We start from the raw sequence: 16,291 nt of genomic DNA on the forward strand, positions 1-16,291 counted from the left end.
GCTGCTGCCCTGACTGACACGAGCAGCTACTATGTTAGTGACCATTCTCACTCTGAGGACACGCACCTGTCACTCTCTGCAGGCTATTCTCTAGGGCCTTGCCTTGGTCAGCTGGGCCAGTGGTTTTCACATTGGGGTGGAAGGGCATTTGGGCAGAGACTGCAGATCTTATGGCCTCCACGGCTCACTGGTCAGGGACACTCTTGCCCTAATGGCCTCTGTCTATCTCCCTTTAAGTCAGTCATCCCCACACATTCCTGGCCAGGGGCTGCACGCCCACAGCCTGCCTCTCCACAACCCTATTCATACATTTCCTTTGACCAGCAACCCATCTGCCCGCTGCTGAATCATTCATCCTCACAACAACTGTTCACACTCCATCGGCTGACTCCCCACACTCTCACTGGCCAGCCGGCCACACTTTCCACTGGTCGGGAATGCACACCTCCCACAGGGGCCCCCCATGCTGAACCCGGGGGGTCAGTGGCCTGTACCACAGCTTCCGCACTCACTCACCCCGGGGGCGGGTCACAGCCATGACCATGATGGGGACACCCACACCCGAGGCCAGGACCCAGATGCAGATGTTGATCAGCTTGGCCTTGGCGGGCGTGCGGAAGTCCAGGGCCTTGACAGGGTGGCAGACAGCAATGTAGCGGTCAACGCTCATCATGGTGAGGGTGAAGATGCTGGTGAACATGTTGTAGTAGTCGATGGAGAGCACAGCCTTACAGAGCAGCTCCCCAAAGGGCCATGTCTCCATCAGGTACTTAGCACTCTGGAAGGGCAACGTGCTGGTGGCCAGTGCATCCGCCAAGGCCAGGTTGAAGATGTAGATGTTGGTGGCTGTCTTCATCTTAGTGTACCTTCAAAACAAGCGTGTGTGTAATTGTTTCCATTTCACAGATTTCAGTTTCACTTAAGACTCAGGGAGTGGGGGGGCACCTGGGTGGCTCAGTGGGTTAAAGTCTCTGCCTTCAGAGCCATGACCTCTGGCTCAGGTCATGATCGATCCTGGGATCGAGCCCCGAATCGGGCTCTTTGCTCAGCAAGGAGCGTGCTTCCTCCTCTCTCTCTGCCTGCCTGCCTACTTGTGATCTCTGTCAAATAAATAAATAAAATCTTTAAAAAATAAAAAATAAAATAAAAATTTAAGAAAATACTCAGGGAGAAGAAATGATTTGCCCAAGGTCATGCTAAAGGTGAGAGGCAGAGGTGGGACTAGAACCCGGAACCACCTGACTCCACATCACCCCTTTTTCACTATAACAGATGCAAAAGGATTTCTCTGACTGTGGCTGACTTTGGCAGAAGGTATTTTAGGAAAAGCCCTTCCTCTTCTGAGGGGTACTAAGCAACATGGTTTAAAAAAAAACCTGGGCTCCAGAGGAAAACAGGTCTAGGTTCTAACCCCGCTTCTACTAGTTATTAACTGAGGGACTAGGGGCCAGTAATGTGAACTCTCTAAGCATCGGTATCTGTAACTGTAAAAAAAAAAAAAAAAAGAGGGAGGGGTGGTGATGTGAAATGTAATGGGATGATCTAGTACTTAGCCCTGAAGCCAAAGCCCTGGCAAGTGCTCAGTATATGACAGTTACTATTCTTCATCTATGAAGGATGAAGCTGGGGACTGGACCAGAGTGACCTGAGCCTCTGGCTTCTGCCACTGATATTTGGGAAATACGACTGGCCAGCTCTGAGGAAGGGACTCTGCCTAGCAGACTGGGTGAGGCCTCAGACCTCCAGGGGTGCCCTCTGTGGAGGGCCAGGGCTCCCAGTTCTTCCTGTGGTCCCATCCAGACCTTCTCATCCCCAGGCAGCTGGACTCACCCACACATCCAAACCAGGGCATGAGCCCAGGTATCCAAGCCAGATGTGTGCAACTGAGCCCCCCTCCACCTGAAACATCCCTCCATGCCCGACTCTGCTTTGCGGCCTCCTGCACCACACTAGCCCCCTGCTGGGCCATCATGTCTGTCACGGTCCCCCTCTGTACCGGGCCTGCGCTGGGCAGCGGACAGCCTGGAAGAGGCTCCATACACGGAGACACACTGTCCCGGTGCAGCGTGATCACCGCAGGAACATACAGGTATATCAATGGGGGACAAGGACTGCTTTCATGTCCCTAGAGTGATGTGAGAAACCCAGAGAAGGGCTGCATGAGTGACTCCTCAAATTTCCGAGCAGGAGGAGCCCTGAGAGATTGAGGGAAAATGATTTTATGGAAGTGTGGTCCAAGGACTCCCTTCAGAATTCCTAGAATAGGAGACTCGTAGACCCCACCCCAGACCTACTAAATCTTACCAACATGGGGCTTGAACTCATGACCCCAAGATCAAAAGTCACATGCTTTACCGACAGAACCATCCAGGCACCCTGGAAATCTTCATCTTTAACAAGCACCACCCCCAAATGACTCTTAAAGGCTCTAAAGTTTGAGAAGCACTATGTGGCCTAAAGCCCACAGAGAAAAGACAGGAAAACTGAAGCCCACGGAGGTGGTGACATGACTTACCCAAGGTCACACAGCGGCAGAGCCAAGGCAAGAACTTAGACCTCCTGACTCCTGGAGCAATGCTCTCTCCCCACTCTACCCCCAGGGTGGAACCACACCGCTTGCCTCCACTGCTCTGGAAATCCCATGCTACCACGCCCAGGCTTGGGCCCCTGTGAGAGCTGATGATGGCACACCGAGTGCCTTCTATGTGTTCTGAATGACGGAACAAATCCACACCAGCTAGGGCTGCTCCTTTGAATGACGGAACAAATCCACACCAGCTAGGGCTGCTCCTTCACGAAGGGACTGATTCTTTTTTTTTTTTTTTTTTTAATTCTGATTCACGCATTGTCCTCCAGGGCCAGCATCTGTCCCACTCCCTCCCCAAATAGCTGTCATTTGTCCTGGGGCTGGAAAAGCAAATAGTTTTGCTCGGAGACAGCAGAATTTCAAGTCTCGGGAAGTCTGTCTTCCGCGGGGTGCGGGATCACAGCTGTGTGGGAGGCGGTCTCAAGCCCACAGCTGACTCGTCTAATTTCGCTTCTTCTACGCGGAACAATTAGAGGCTGTTCTTTGCCTGCTATTTTGATTTGTGAGGATCCTTCAATCCCCCGAGGGGGCTGGGATGCTGGGAAGTGGGTGATGAAGCTGCTGTCGCTGGTCCAGGCGGCCTGAGAGGCACCGCACTGACGGCTGGGCAGAGCCCCAGAGGCTCCCCTCCTAAAAAGCCCGCCCATCCCCCCCCCAGCCCCCAGCCAAAGGGCTGCCAGGCCTGGCCCTACTGGCCTCCTCAGACAAATCAGGCTGCTATCCTGCTCTCAACCCACCAGTGGCTCCCTGAGGTTCTCTCCCTATTCCATGAATTGGTCCCAGAACTTTCCCCTTGATGGATGGGCCCCGCCCCCGCACCCCCACGATGGACTTCTTTGCTGTGCCTTGGTATATCAAGCCTACTCCCACCTCAGGTCCTCCGGGCCGCTGTTCCTTCTGCCTGGAACCCCACATTTTGCATGGCTTGTTCCTTCTCTTAAGTCAGGGCTCTATTCAAATGTCACCTTCTCAGGGAGCCCACAGCTGGCCACCCTATGTAGAGTACCCCTCCCCCCCCATCTCTCTGTCTCAAGTTGATGCATTTTTCTTTACAGCACGAGCCACCACCTTTTACTTTTTTTCCTCCACATTTGCCTCTCTCGCCCATGTATGCTCCCCGAAGGCAGGGGGATCAGTCCCTCTTGTTCCCTGCTAAATGGCTGGGCATTTACCAATAGCGCCTGGAAAACAGCAGGCCCTTGACAGACACTTGTCAGAACCATGTCTTAGTCCGGAGGCCTCATCAGCTCTCCCGGAGACCACGCAGCCCCCTCTCCCCGCAACAATTCATCATCCAGGTAAGTCAGGGGGCCCACTACAAAAGTACATTTGCTCAGGATACTCTACTGCTTCCAGTTCTTCCACGGCTCCCCACCGCCATCTGGATGAAAATCAGACTCCTCAGACTGGAATCCATCCAGTGGCCTCCTTTCCCACAGGGCCTTCCATGCCCAGCCACATCCATAGTTCCTCAGATGTCCAGTCTAGCATGCCCTCCCTGCTATGGTCAGCCACTGTAATGGTTTGGTGGGAATCCTTTCAACACACACACACACACACACACACACACACACACACAGGATTTTATAAAGTGTTATTTCTGCCAATGTAATACAATTATATTGTGTAAAAAAAAAAAAGTCATATAGTGTTATAATGAATACAGGTTACTCACTCCTCTTTCCTGCTCCCCAGAGGCCACCACTTTTAATATTTTTATTCTTCTGGTGATCATCTCCATAATTCTAAATAACATGTTTCTATGGCTATTTCTTAATTTTCCTAATTTATCAGTTTCACACAGTACATGTTGAAGTTTGTATCAGGTAAGCCAGGCTACATGGCAGTAACAAATTAGCCCAAAATCTCAGTGGCTTCACACTATAAAGGTTTCTTTCTCATCCTTGCAGAGTCCATGCAGCATCTCTGGGACTATATCCAATGAGGCAATGCCAGCCCCGTTTCAATCTTGTGGTTCTGCCATCTTAACCCAAGGCCTCCTTGATCACCACAGGGGGAGAAGAGACAGCTGCAGGATCATCTCAGCTTCCTTCTAGCAGCAACACAGCATTTCCACCTAAAGCTTAGGGACCGGACTGGCCATGGCGCCGCTCCCAACTACAAGGGGTAAGTACAGTCTTCTATGTGCCCCGAAGCAAGAAGGACCAGGTATCAGTGGACACTAGTAATGTCTTCCACAACCCCCCCCAATACAGTAGATGAGTATTAACTCTTATACTACCCAGCTCCACTTCCTTTCTCCACCCTTTCATATAGTTTAATCGCAACTGCTAAATTCTTAAATTTGGGGGTTAGGGGCGCCTGGGTGGCTCAGTGGGTTAAAGCCTCTGTCTTCGGCTCAGGTCATAATCCCAGGGTCCTGGGATGGAGCCCCACATAGGACTCTCTTCTCAGCCGGGAGCCTGCTTCTCCCTCTCTCTCTCCCTGCCTCTCTGCCTACTTGTGATCTCTGTCAAATAAATAAATAAAATCTTTTTTAAAAATAAATTTCTTTTAGAGTTTACCTTCTTATGACTTTATATTGTCCATTGCTGAACCAAATGGTATACTATCATTACACTTATTTTCTGTACATATTTTTGTTTCTCCTGGAGTTAATAGTTGCCTTTTCCCCTCATTTGCTTAGTTCTATGTACATATTGCTAAATCTCTTCAAACATTCTAGCAGATCTGTAAAATGCTTTTTCCACATAGTCATAGAAGCTATCAGCTCCCTTTGTTTTCCTAGTGCTTCACCCTCTGGAGCCTTCCTCCTCCCTTTCAATTTGGGACTGGTTGCTTTCTAGGCCACCTGCATACCAGTTCTACTATGTTGAAGAGTCTGCTTCCGGGTTTGCAAATCTTTTCTCTCTTGGTCTATGCCCTCATTTTGGTGAAACACATCCTCTAGTCACTTCCTAAGGAAGGGCACATAGGAAGTAAAATTTTTATATCTTTGCATGTCTGAGAATGTCTTTATTCTATGCTCACTTCTAATTTCCTCGACTATATATGGAATAGTATGTTGGAAATAATTTTCCACCAGAATTTTTAAGGCATGGCTCCCTCATCTTCTAGCTTTCAGTGCTGCCACTGAGCTATCTGAAACCATTCTGATTCCTGATGATGTAAATATAATCCGTTCTCCCTACCTCCAAAACTTTCAGGATCTTCTCTTTATCCCTGGTATTCTGGGATTTTCTGATGATATGCCTTAGGATGGTTCTTTTTCATTTGTACTGGGCCCTCTCATTCTGAAGATTCATGTTCTTCAGTGTAAAATATCCTCACTTCATTTCTTTGATAATTAACTCCCCTCTGCTTTCTCTGGAATCCCTAGAAAATTGTCAGTCAGATATTGGGTTTCTTGATTGATCCTTTAATTTTCTTATCTTTTCCATTTTCCATCTCTTTGTCTTTTTGGTACATCCTCTGGGAAATTTCCTTTTCATTACCTCTCAACCTTTCTATTGACTTTTTTATTTTATATTGGCTCTCACATTTTATTTTCCCAGTGTCATTTTTTTTATATAGCATTTATTGCATCTTATTTCATGAATACAATATCTTCTCTTGTTTCTCTGAGGATACTAATAATTTTTGCTTTGTATTTTTTTCTGCTTTCTGCATTATCTATTTGCTTCAAACATTTCTGTTTGTTTGCTTGCCCCCCCTTTTATCCTAGAGACTTCCTTCAAACATCTAGTGATATGCGACTAAACGTTGATTTTTTTAAAAAGATTTTATTTATTTGAGAGAGAGTGAGAGAGAGAGAGAGAAAGCATGAGAAGGGGGAGGGCCAGAGGGAGAAGCACACTCCCCGATGAGCAGGGAGCCCGATGCAGGGCTCCATCCCAGCCTAATCCCTGAGCTGAAGGCAGACGCTTAACTGACTGAGCCACCCAGGTGCCCCGTACAGGTTGATCTTTGAGTAAAGCACTAAATAAGTAAATGGCAGCCCTGTGTGTGTGTTTGTGTGTGTGTGTGTGTCCGTGCACATGTGCACACATCAGTATGGGGGTCCTGTCAACTGGTGAGCCTCACTGTAGGGGAACTGGGCCAAAACTAAGCTTTTATATAGGGGAACATGCAAATATCAGTGCCAGCATGTGTTTTCTCTGGGGCCTTGAGAAAGAATTCTCCAACCTCCTGCTTAGGAAGCACACTTCCAGCTGTCAGGATTATGGTAGCAGAGCTGGAGGAGGGGTCTGTGGACGCCCCCCCACCGCACTTTCCATTTGGTATCTCACTCTGACCCTTTCTGTGTCTGCTGCTCAGAGTTCTTCCAGGTTAACTTCTTGAGAGAAAAACCCTTAACCTCTTGCAGAGTAGAGGGTTAGTCACCTGATGTGCAGCGTAACAAGGGTTGGGGGGGGGGCCCTAAGGGTCTCAATGCTCCCTCTATAGATAATCCATCTTCTGCCCCTGTTTTCAGTTCCACACCTCACCCCTGCTCAGCCTGTTACTCTCCTTCAAATTGCTTTTCATCATCCAAATATGTGTTGACATCTCTTAAGGAACATAACCTGAGGCACAAGAGAGGGAAGTAATTTGCCCAAGGTCACATGACCAGTAAGTAGCAGAGCTGGTATTTAATTCAGGCTGTCTAGTGCCAACATGTGGTAATGACTTTGCTGTACTGCCCCTCAGTGCATGTTACCTCCCTTCCTGTCCCCACCCTGTCCCATAGTTAGTGAAAAAGTGAAGGAATGTGAATTTATTATTTGTTCACGCTTCCAACAGGTATTAATCAAGTATCTGGTATGTGCCAGGTGCTGAGTAAGGAATATAGGTGTGAAGATGACAGTCTCGGTTCTGGAAATTTATGGTCTTAGGGAGGGATCAGACTTTGAACAAACTGCTACACTAATTAATATAGAGTCACCCACTATTACTGCTCTACCATATAAAAAAGAACAGGGTAAAGTGATGGACATTACCCAGCAAGAGTGAGAGGGAGGCTTGTGGAAGGAATCCGGCTTATATTGGAAGGTCAACGATGGCTTTTCTGAGGATGTGTGCTATGAACTGAATTATAAGAAGAGACATCTAGGGACGCCTGGGTGGCTCAGTTGGTTAAGCAGCTGCCTTCGGCTCAGGTCATGATCCCAGCATCCTGGGATCGAGTCCCACATCGGGCTCCTTGCTCATCGGGGAGCCTGCTTCTCCCTCTACCTCTGCCTGCCATTCTGTCTGCCTGTGCTTGCTCTCTCTCCCTCTCTCTCTCTGACAAATAAATAAATAAAATCTTAAAAAAAAAAAAAAGATTTCTTTAAAAAAAAAAAAAAAGAGACATCTAGAAACTTGCTCCTCTCTCCCTCTCCCTCCCCCTCTCTCTCTTCTTGCCAAGTGAGGACAGAGCAAGAAAGTGGCAATCTAGAAGGCAGAAGGAGAGCTCTCATTAGAAATTGACCATGCTAGCACCTTGATCTTCTATATTTAGCCTCCAGAACTGTGAGAAAATGAATTTCTGTTGTTTAAGCCACTCAGTGTATGGTATTTTGTTATGGTGTTTTGAGCTAAGACAAGGTGACATTTCTACCGGGTTGGAAAGAATGAGGAAGAGCCAGCCATGTGAAGTTAAGGAGGTAGGGTATTTCAGGCAGAAAGAACAACATGTGCAAAGACCCTGTGACAGGAAAGAGCTTAATGAGCTGCAGGGATGGTCAGACATTAAGTGTGACTAAGTGGCAGTAAGTCTGAGAAGCAGCAACAGAAGATGCAGCAGGGAGAAGTCAGCAAGGGTCAAATCATGCACAGCAAGAAGTCTGGATTTTATTCTGAGTGCAGCAGGAGGCCACTGGAGATTTTAAGCAAGGGAGTGATGTGGTTTGATTTATGTGTGTTTCATAAAAGATCACTATGACTACTGTGTAGAAGCTAGATGAAGGGAAGAATGAGGCTGGGTGAAAGACTGAACTTTCTGGAAGGATAAATCATTTACTGCCCCACCCCTCAAAACCCTACTGTTGGTCTCTAATTTTTTTTTTCTATTTCAAAAAGTTGTAGATATGACCTTAGACCCTTGCCTTACACCATATAAAAAATTAACTCAAAATGGATGAAAGACCTAAATGTAAGAGGTAAGACTATAAAGCTCATAGAAAAAAACATTGGAGGAAAAGCTACATGACATTGGATTTGGCAATGATTTCTTGGATGTGACACCAAAAGCACAGGTAAACAAAAGAAAAACAGATAAACTGGACTATGTCAAAATTAAACAATTTGGTCGGCTGCCTGGGCAGCTCAGTTGGGTTGATTGAGCTGCTGACTCTTGATTTCAGCTTGGGTCATGATCTGGAGGTCCTGGGATTGAGCCCTGTGTTGGGCTCCATGCTCAGTAGGGAGACTGCTTCAGGATTCCCTCTCTCCCTCTGCTCCTGACCATAAAATAAATAAATAAATCTTTTAAATCTTTCTTTCTTTCTTCCTTTCTTTCTTTCTTTATTTGACAGAGAGAAAGAGAGAGAGCACACAAGCAGGGGGAGTAGCAGAGGGAAAGGGAGAAGCAGATTCCTTGCTGAGCAAAGAGGCAGATGCTTAACTCACTGAGCCACCCAGGCATCCCAATAAATCTTTAAAAAAAAAATTAAACAATTTGGTGCATCAAAGGACACCATCAACAGAGTAAAAAGATCACACAGAATGGGAGAAAATATTTGCAAATCACATATCCAATAAGGGATTAATATGCAGCATATATAAAGAACTTCTAAGGGTGCCTGGGTGGCTCAGTCGGTAAGCGTCTGCCTTTGGCTCAGGTCAGGATCCCAGGGTCCTAGGACTGAGCCCCACATCACACTCCCAGCCCAGCAGGAAGCCGGTTTCTACCTCTCCTGCTCCCCCTGCTTGTGTTCCCTCTCTCACGTGTCTCTCTCTGTCAAATAAATAAAATCTTCAAAAAGAAAAAAAAAAAAAGAATTTCTACAAGTCAGTACTAAAGAAAGCAAACAACTGGATTTAAAAATGGGCAAAGGACTTAAATAGACATCTCTCTGAAGATATAAAAATGGCCAATAAGCACATGAAAAGAAGCCCAACATCTTAGTCATCAGGAAAATCAAAGCCCCAGTGAGATACCACTTGACTCCTATTAGGATGACTACTATCAAAAAAAGCAACAACAACAGACCAGGGGCACCTGATGGCTCAGTCAGTGAAGCATCTGACTCTGGACTTTGGCTCAGGTACATGATCTCAGGGTGGAGGGATCGAGTCCTGCATCAGGCTCCACATTCAGTGGGGAGTCTGCTTGGGATTCTCTTTCTCCTTTTCCCTCTGACCCACGCCAATGCTTTTATGATAGTGCATGTGCTCTAAGAAATAAATAAATCTTTAAAAGAAAAAAAAAACAGAAAATAACAAGTGTTGAGAAGGATGTGGAGAAATTGGTACACTGTTGGTGGGAATATGAAATGGTGCAGCCACTGTGGAAAACAGCATAGCAATTCCTCAAAAAACTGAAAACAGAATGTCATAAGGTCCAGCAACCCCACTGCTGGGTACATACCCAGAAGCACAAAGAGCAGGGTCTCCAAGAGGTGTCTGCAGACATTCAAACCAGCACTTTTCATAAGAGCCAAAAGGTGGGAGCCACTCAAGTGTCTACTGACAAATGAATGGATAAACAAGACGTGGCCTAGGCATACAACAGAATGTTAACTCGGCCTTGAAAAGGAAGGAAATTCTGACACCTGCTACAATAGGTGTGAACCTCAAGGACACTGGATCACGTGAAGTAAGCCGGTGACGAAAGACCAAAAACCTGTGTGACCCCACTTATAATGAGGTACATAGAGCAGTCCGATTCACAGAGGCAGAAAGTGGAATGGGGGTTTATCAGGAGCTGGTGGAAGAGAGAATGGGGAATTGTTATTTAATGGGGACAGAGTTTCAGCTGGGGAAGATGAAGTAAGTTCTAGAGAGGGATGGTGGTGACAGCTGCACAGCAGTGTGAATGTGCTTCATGTGCTTAAAAATGGTGAAAATGGTAAATTCTATTGTGTGTATTTTACAATTAAAAAAAAAAAAAAAAGATGTGACTAACGTGCCATCACTGTGTGTGTTCCCTAAGTTGAAGAGTGTGGTGTGGGAATCCTTTAGGGTCCTCTAGATCTTGGCTCCACAACATACTAGACTGTGTGATCTTGCGTAAATGACTTCACCTCTCTGAACCTGCTTCCTCATTGGCAATTTCAATGTAATTGGCTTTTTAGGAACAACATATGTGAAAGTGTCTAACTTACTGGCTGGCGTGTAGACAAGAACAGGCAGCCCTTTTGGGCTTTTATCCCCTGATATCGTTCTGCTTTTCTCTCCTAGGGTTCCCACTGGATCCATTCCTGGGGGTGAGGACAGCAAGCCTGGTGAACTTCTACTGACTCTGAGAGGCCTTGGGAAATCCTTTGCTTTTTTTTCTAAGTCAGAATCCTCCATTAGGTCATCTTGAATTCCGCAGCTGCAAGGGAACCTGCTCCCAGCCACATGTCTCAGCCCTAGGGGAGGCTTCCTGCAGAAGCAGCACCGAGTGGCCGGCAGTGCTCATGTCACAGCTTTAGGCCCATCCCCTCGTCTGTCAGACAAGCCCCACTGGCAGTGGGGAGCATCCCCACTTCACCCTGACCGAGAGGGGTGTGCTCTGTGTCTGAAGCACGTCACATCCCAGGAGCACTCCAGGGCCTCCAAAGAGCTGTGCTTCTCGGCTGACAAGTAAAACCCTAGTAGAATTTTCTCCCCCCAGCAAAGCCAGGGTACTCAGTTAGAGCAGCAGTGAGTGGCAGGTGCTGGGAAGGCTAAACCATTCCCTCCCTGGTGCAAGGCCTGCCTGGGACAGGTCTGATGGCTAAGGGTGGGTTGTTTGTGTTCTTTAAGAGATATTCTCTGAGGGGCATTTCCTCTGTTGGCCAGGCACTGTGCCGGAAACCGTGAATGCACGAATGTGTTTCATCCCCATGGCAAGCCTGGTTGCTACCGTGTCCTCACTGTCCCCACCGCACAGTGGAGCTGGGGATAGCTGGTGCACCTGGAGACACACGGCTGGGGAGTGCCAGTGATGGGATGCCAACTCAGATCGGGTCCCCAGAGCCCACGGCCCCCTGCTGCCTGCACTAGGTCAGCACACTGTGGCCCTGGGGCAGGGCCTGGTCTGGAGGCCAAGGCCAAGTGGAGCGAACATCTGGACCGGCACATCTGGATGCAGGTGGGCTCCGTGGCCTTCTTGTTTCTCACACGTTCCTCCACCCTGCTATGGTTCGGGGGTTTGCAGACAATCTGCTCACAGTCCAGGTGGGGCTGGGGAGAGACAGGCCTACAAACATCAGAAAAATGTCACAGGCACCGTGACAAGGCATGAGGGAAAGAGGTCAATTCAGAACAAAACATACACCTCTGGTCACAACGGGGTGGCAACCGGTGTTCATGGACAACAACTCCATGCCAGGTCTTTCCCAGGCATGAGTTCACGTACTCCTTACGCCTGAGACATGCCATGCTGGCACAGGGAAAACATTTTCCTTCATTTCCTCCTCCCAGGACCCACACAGAGTAATGAGAATTTATGATTCCCCAGTAACAGGGAGCAATAAAGGGACTCGCCCAAGGTTGCGGAGTCAGAAAGAGGCTTAGTGGAGATTCAAACTGAGTGCTTTCCCCCAGAGCCTTCCTCTTGACTTCCATTTCAGCTTCTCCCCTGTGGACCCAAAATGCTCTGTGCACCCCTCACATACTCTCTTTGACAGTTAAGATTTAAGCTCCCCAAAGGCATGGCGTGTGTCTTGCTCCCCACTAGGCACCTAGAACCTACAGCAGTCCCTTGCACAAATAATAATGTGCTCAACACCCTTGGTAAATGACTAAATGTCACTAGCATCTTCCACACTGGACTGGGACATCCTTTGGACAGGAACCATGTCCCCTCCGTGTTGTATCCCAGGATCAGCACGGGGCCAGGTCAGAGGAGACACGGTTTACTGGAGGACATCCAGTGGGACAGAGGAGTCCAGGGGTCTGATCCTGGAAAGTAACCAGCCCCAGACTGAAGACCTCGGACTGGGACAATTCTTCCTCCCCCACCTCCTCCTTCCCTCCTCAACCCAGAAAAATACAGGTCCCCCAAAGGATGCCTGAGCCTGACCCCGCTTGGCCTGAGATGGAAGCGACTCAGTTGTGCCGTGGCCAAAGGAAATGTCAAATCATTTATCCAAAGTAGCTCATCTGTTTCTAATGAAGCTGAGGGTATGTTTTCCACTCAGACACCACAGCCCATGAGGATCAAAGTAGGGGCAAGAGACCTGAAGACAAAACCAAGAACGGCAACAAGGTAAGAGCACTAACCCTCAGCCTGACTGACCTTGCGGCACCTCGGGGACAAAGCGAACAAAGTGGATTCGGGCTCAATCAAAACTCGTTTGGTTCCAAACAGGATGGATTGCTGGCATATTTCGAATTCACTTGGTTCCAACCCCTTTCTAAGATCTCAGAAATAATAGCTGCTCACTATAAAATGTTCAAACAGGGGCACCTGGGTGGCTCAGTGGGTTAAGCCTCTGCCTTCGACTCAGGTCATGATCTCAGGGTCCTGGGATCAAGCCCCACATTGGGCTTTCTGCTCAGCGGGGAGCCTGCTCCCCCCTCTCTTTTTGCCTACTTGTGATCTCTCTGTCAAATAAATGAATAATTTCTTTAAAAAAAAAAAGTTCAAACAACATAGAATCATTTAATAAAGAAAAATTAAAAATCCCTGTTAAAATTCCAGACCACTGTTACAGATAAGATGCACACACTTATACCATTTTACATAAACGGGACCTTGCTTTAGTACTGTTTTATAACCTGTTTCTCTCTCTCAAAAATATGCTGTGACCATCTCTCTATGTCCATAGATACAAGTTAATATAATTTTTGGTGCCTGCCTGTGATTCTAATCCAGAGGTCAACAGACGTTTTCTGTAAAAGGCCAGAGAATAAATATGTTAGGCTTTCAGGCCACAGAGGATCTCTGTGGCACCGTCTGGCTTTCTCCTTTACAACCTTTTCAAAGTACAAAAACTATTTATAGCTCAAGGACCACACAACAGATTGTGGGCTGGATCTAGCCTCACCTGTGGACACTGAAGCTCCTACATGAAATTACTTAATAAATCCCCCGTTGAAAGACATGTAGGTTGTTTCCACGTCTTCGCTATTACAAAAAACCCTGTGATAAACACTCCTGTGCACACAGATACCTGTGCATCTCCTAGGGGAAAGTTCCTGGAAGCCTAGAGCTAGAAAGCAACTTCACAGTGAAGGCATTCCCTCTAAGACCCTCCAGACAAATGGCTATGCAGTTTCTGCTTGAGTATTTCCAGAGACGGGGGACTCACCCCCTGCAGGCACAATCCACTGTGTTGTTAGGACCACACATAGAGGACGCAAGTTTTCTCTTTTTGAGCCAAGGGCTGCCTCTTTCTCACCTGGCACGATTCTCCCTGGTTCTGCTCACAGAATCACAGTGTCTAACCCTTCTTCTTTCCCCGTGTTAGAAAATGGCAGGTGTTAAATTCCACACCTCATGCAGCTGTGGTGAGGCCAGATTGAACGCAAGGAAGTGCTCGGACCACGTTGGCCCTTATGGCTGCTTGGTTAGCTGCCTGCTCAGGGCCACGTGGTCATTCCTCGGCATCCTCATCTTGGGTTGTTCTGACACAGTCCTGAATGTGATAATCTGAGGACAGAGGATCACCCTCTTGGGTTAACAGAGAGCCAAAGACGATGGAGGTCAACCATATGATGGGTACACAGACAGTGCTCAGGCCTGGCCTTCTCCCATCTCTCCAGGCAAGAAAGTGAGGCCAAATCCATCTTCTTTGGGATCTAGAACCTCGAATCTGTTCACATGGACCAATACCCCAGGCAGCAGGGCCGGCGTCCGTGGACAGGTATTCAGATTTGTGCCCATATCCAGATGCGGTCTTCAGTGTTTCCGAGCTCACCGCTCACTGCCAATGCAAATACCGGCTTAAACTGCACCACCGTGTCACACATGTCCCCGAGCTGGCCTCCTCAGCTCACAACTGTGTTCATCTCCTTCTCCTTCTAAACCGCTCCAGAAATTCCCCATCCCCTGCATGTCCACACTGTGGACTAGGGATTTGGCAGATACCATCACCACCAAGCCTTCAATAACCATGGTCAGCTGGACGGTGGCCCCGAGAAGGACAAGTTTACATCCCAACCCCTAGTGCCTGTGAATGTACTGACTTTACTTGGAAAAAGTGTCTTTGCAGACGTGTTTAAGTTAAATCTTGGGATGAGACCATCCTGGATTGTCTGGGTGGGCTCTAACACAGGGGACCGTTGTCCTTGTAAAAGACAAACAGGCAGAAGGGGAGACAAGGAGGTGGCCAGGTGACGACAGAGGTACAGACTGGAGGGGCGCAGCCACATGGCACGACAGATGAGCTGCCAGAAGCTAGAGGAGGCAAGGAAGGCCTCTTCCCACGTGCCTGAGGAAGGAGCGTGACCCTGCAGACACTCTGTGGACTCCTGGTCTCTAGAACTGTGACAAGATACATCTCTGTTATTTTAAGTTCATGCTAGTGTGTGAGGGCAGCCCTAGGAAACTAGTACAGGAACGATGCAGCCCAGGGGCACAGCCTCTGACACCAGATATACCTTGACTAAAGCCCCAGCCCTGCCTCTAATTAACTGTACGAACTTGAGCAAGTTCTAACTTTTCCCAAGCCTCGGTCTACTCCTCTGTGAACTGGGTAGAATGATCGTACCACATGAAGGTGTGGCGAGAACCTCATTTGTCCCTGCCTATGATTTCACGCTGCTCATATCATAGTGGTTTCTCTTGTCCAGAGGAGGAAAAAGGGGTATGACATGCCTTGAGCTGTCCTGGGAGTCCCGGGCTCCCTCCTGACTCCTGTGCTGGCCTTTGGTAACCTGCCACCACTGGGATGGGACTCAAGAGCCCTGTGCTGGAACTTGAGCCCTGGTCTGTAATACTGAGGTCCAACCTGCTCTCCCACTTTACAGATTGGGAAACTGAGGCCCAGAAAGGGAAGGATAGTTGCATGAGGTGACTCAGGGTGTCAGTTCCCTGACTCCTGAGAGGCCAAGTTCTTTCTTCTCTACCAAGCTGTCCTTCTAGAAGCTAACTCTCAGATGAGGGCTCAAGGCAGCTGGGGCCAAAGGGAAAAGGGGAGCTCCTGTCCAAGGCTTTAGAATTCCTGATGAGGGCGGCTCTTAGTAGATGCCTACAGCCTAGGTCTCTGCATCCAATGATTAACCAGTCTGGGGCAGGTCCACGATGGGACCGTCCCCATCACCGTCATCACCTTTGGCATCTCTATCATGGCAGCTATGGCAACTTGGTGCTTACACGGGCCTGACGTCTTCTACTGAATTCTACCATAACATTCGTGTAGATTAGCTCATTTAATTACGCCAACAACCCTAGGAAATCGCTACTATTATTATCATCCTTATACAGAAGAGGGAGTGTACGGAAACTTGGGAAGTGTCCTGGGTTGAATAGGTATCCCCAAAATTCACAAAATTCACGTCGACCTGGAACTTCTGATGTGACCATATCTGGCAACAGGGTCTCTGCAGACATAATTAAGATGAGGTCATACTAGATCGGGGTAGGCCCTAACTCCACGATGACTGGTGTCCCTATAAGAAGAAACAGAGACACACGGAGGGAACATG

General features: G+C 48.1%; 1 protein-coding gene across 1 annotated transcript in view; it reads right to left on the bottom strand.

The window, feature by feature from the left end:
- OPRD1 (opioid receptor delta 1) overlaps positions 1-16,291 on the bottom strand; it is a 39,469-nt gene that overhangs the window by 8,536 nt on the left and 14,642 nt on the right. Inside the window, exon 2 of the mRNA XM_047728104.1 lies at positions 517-866. Within this exon, the coding sequence (XP_047584060.1) occupies positions 517-866 (350 nt within the window). The remainder of the gene's footprint in view (positions 1-516; positions 867-16,291) is intronic.

The sequence above is a fragment of the Lutra lutra genome, chromosome 4 (assembly GCF_902655055.1).
Source record: "Lutra lutra chromosome 4, mLutLut1.2, whole genome shotgun sequence".
NCBI lineage: Eukaryota > Metazoa > Chordata > Mammalia > Carnivora > Mustelidae > Lutra > Lutra lutra.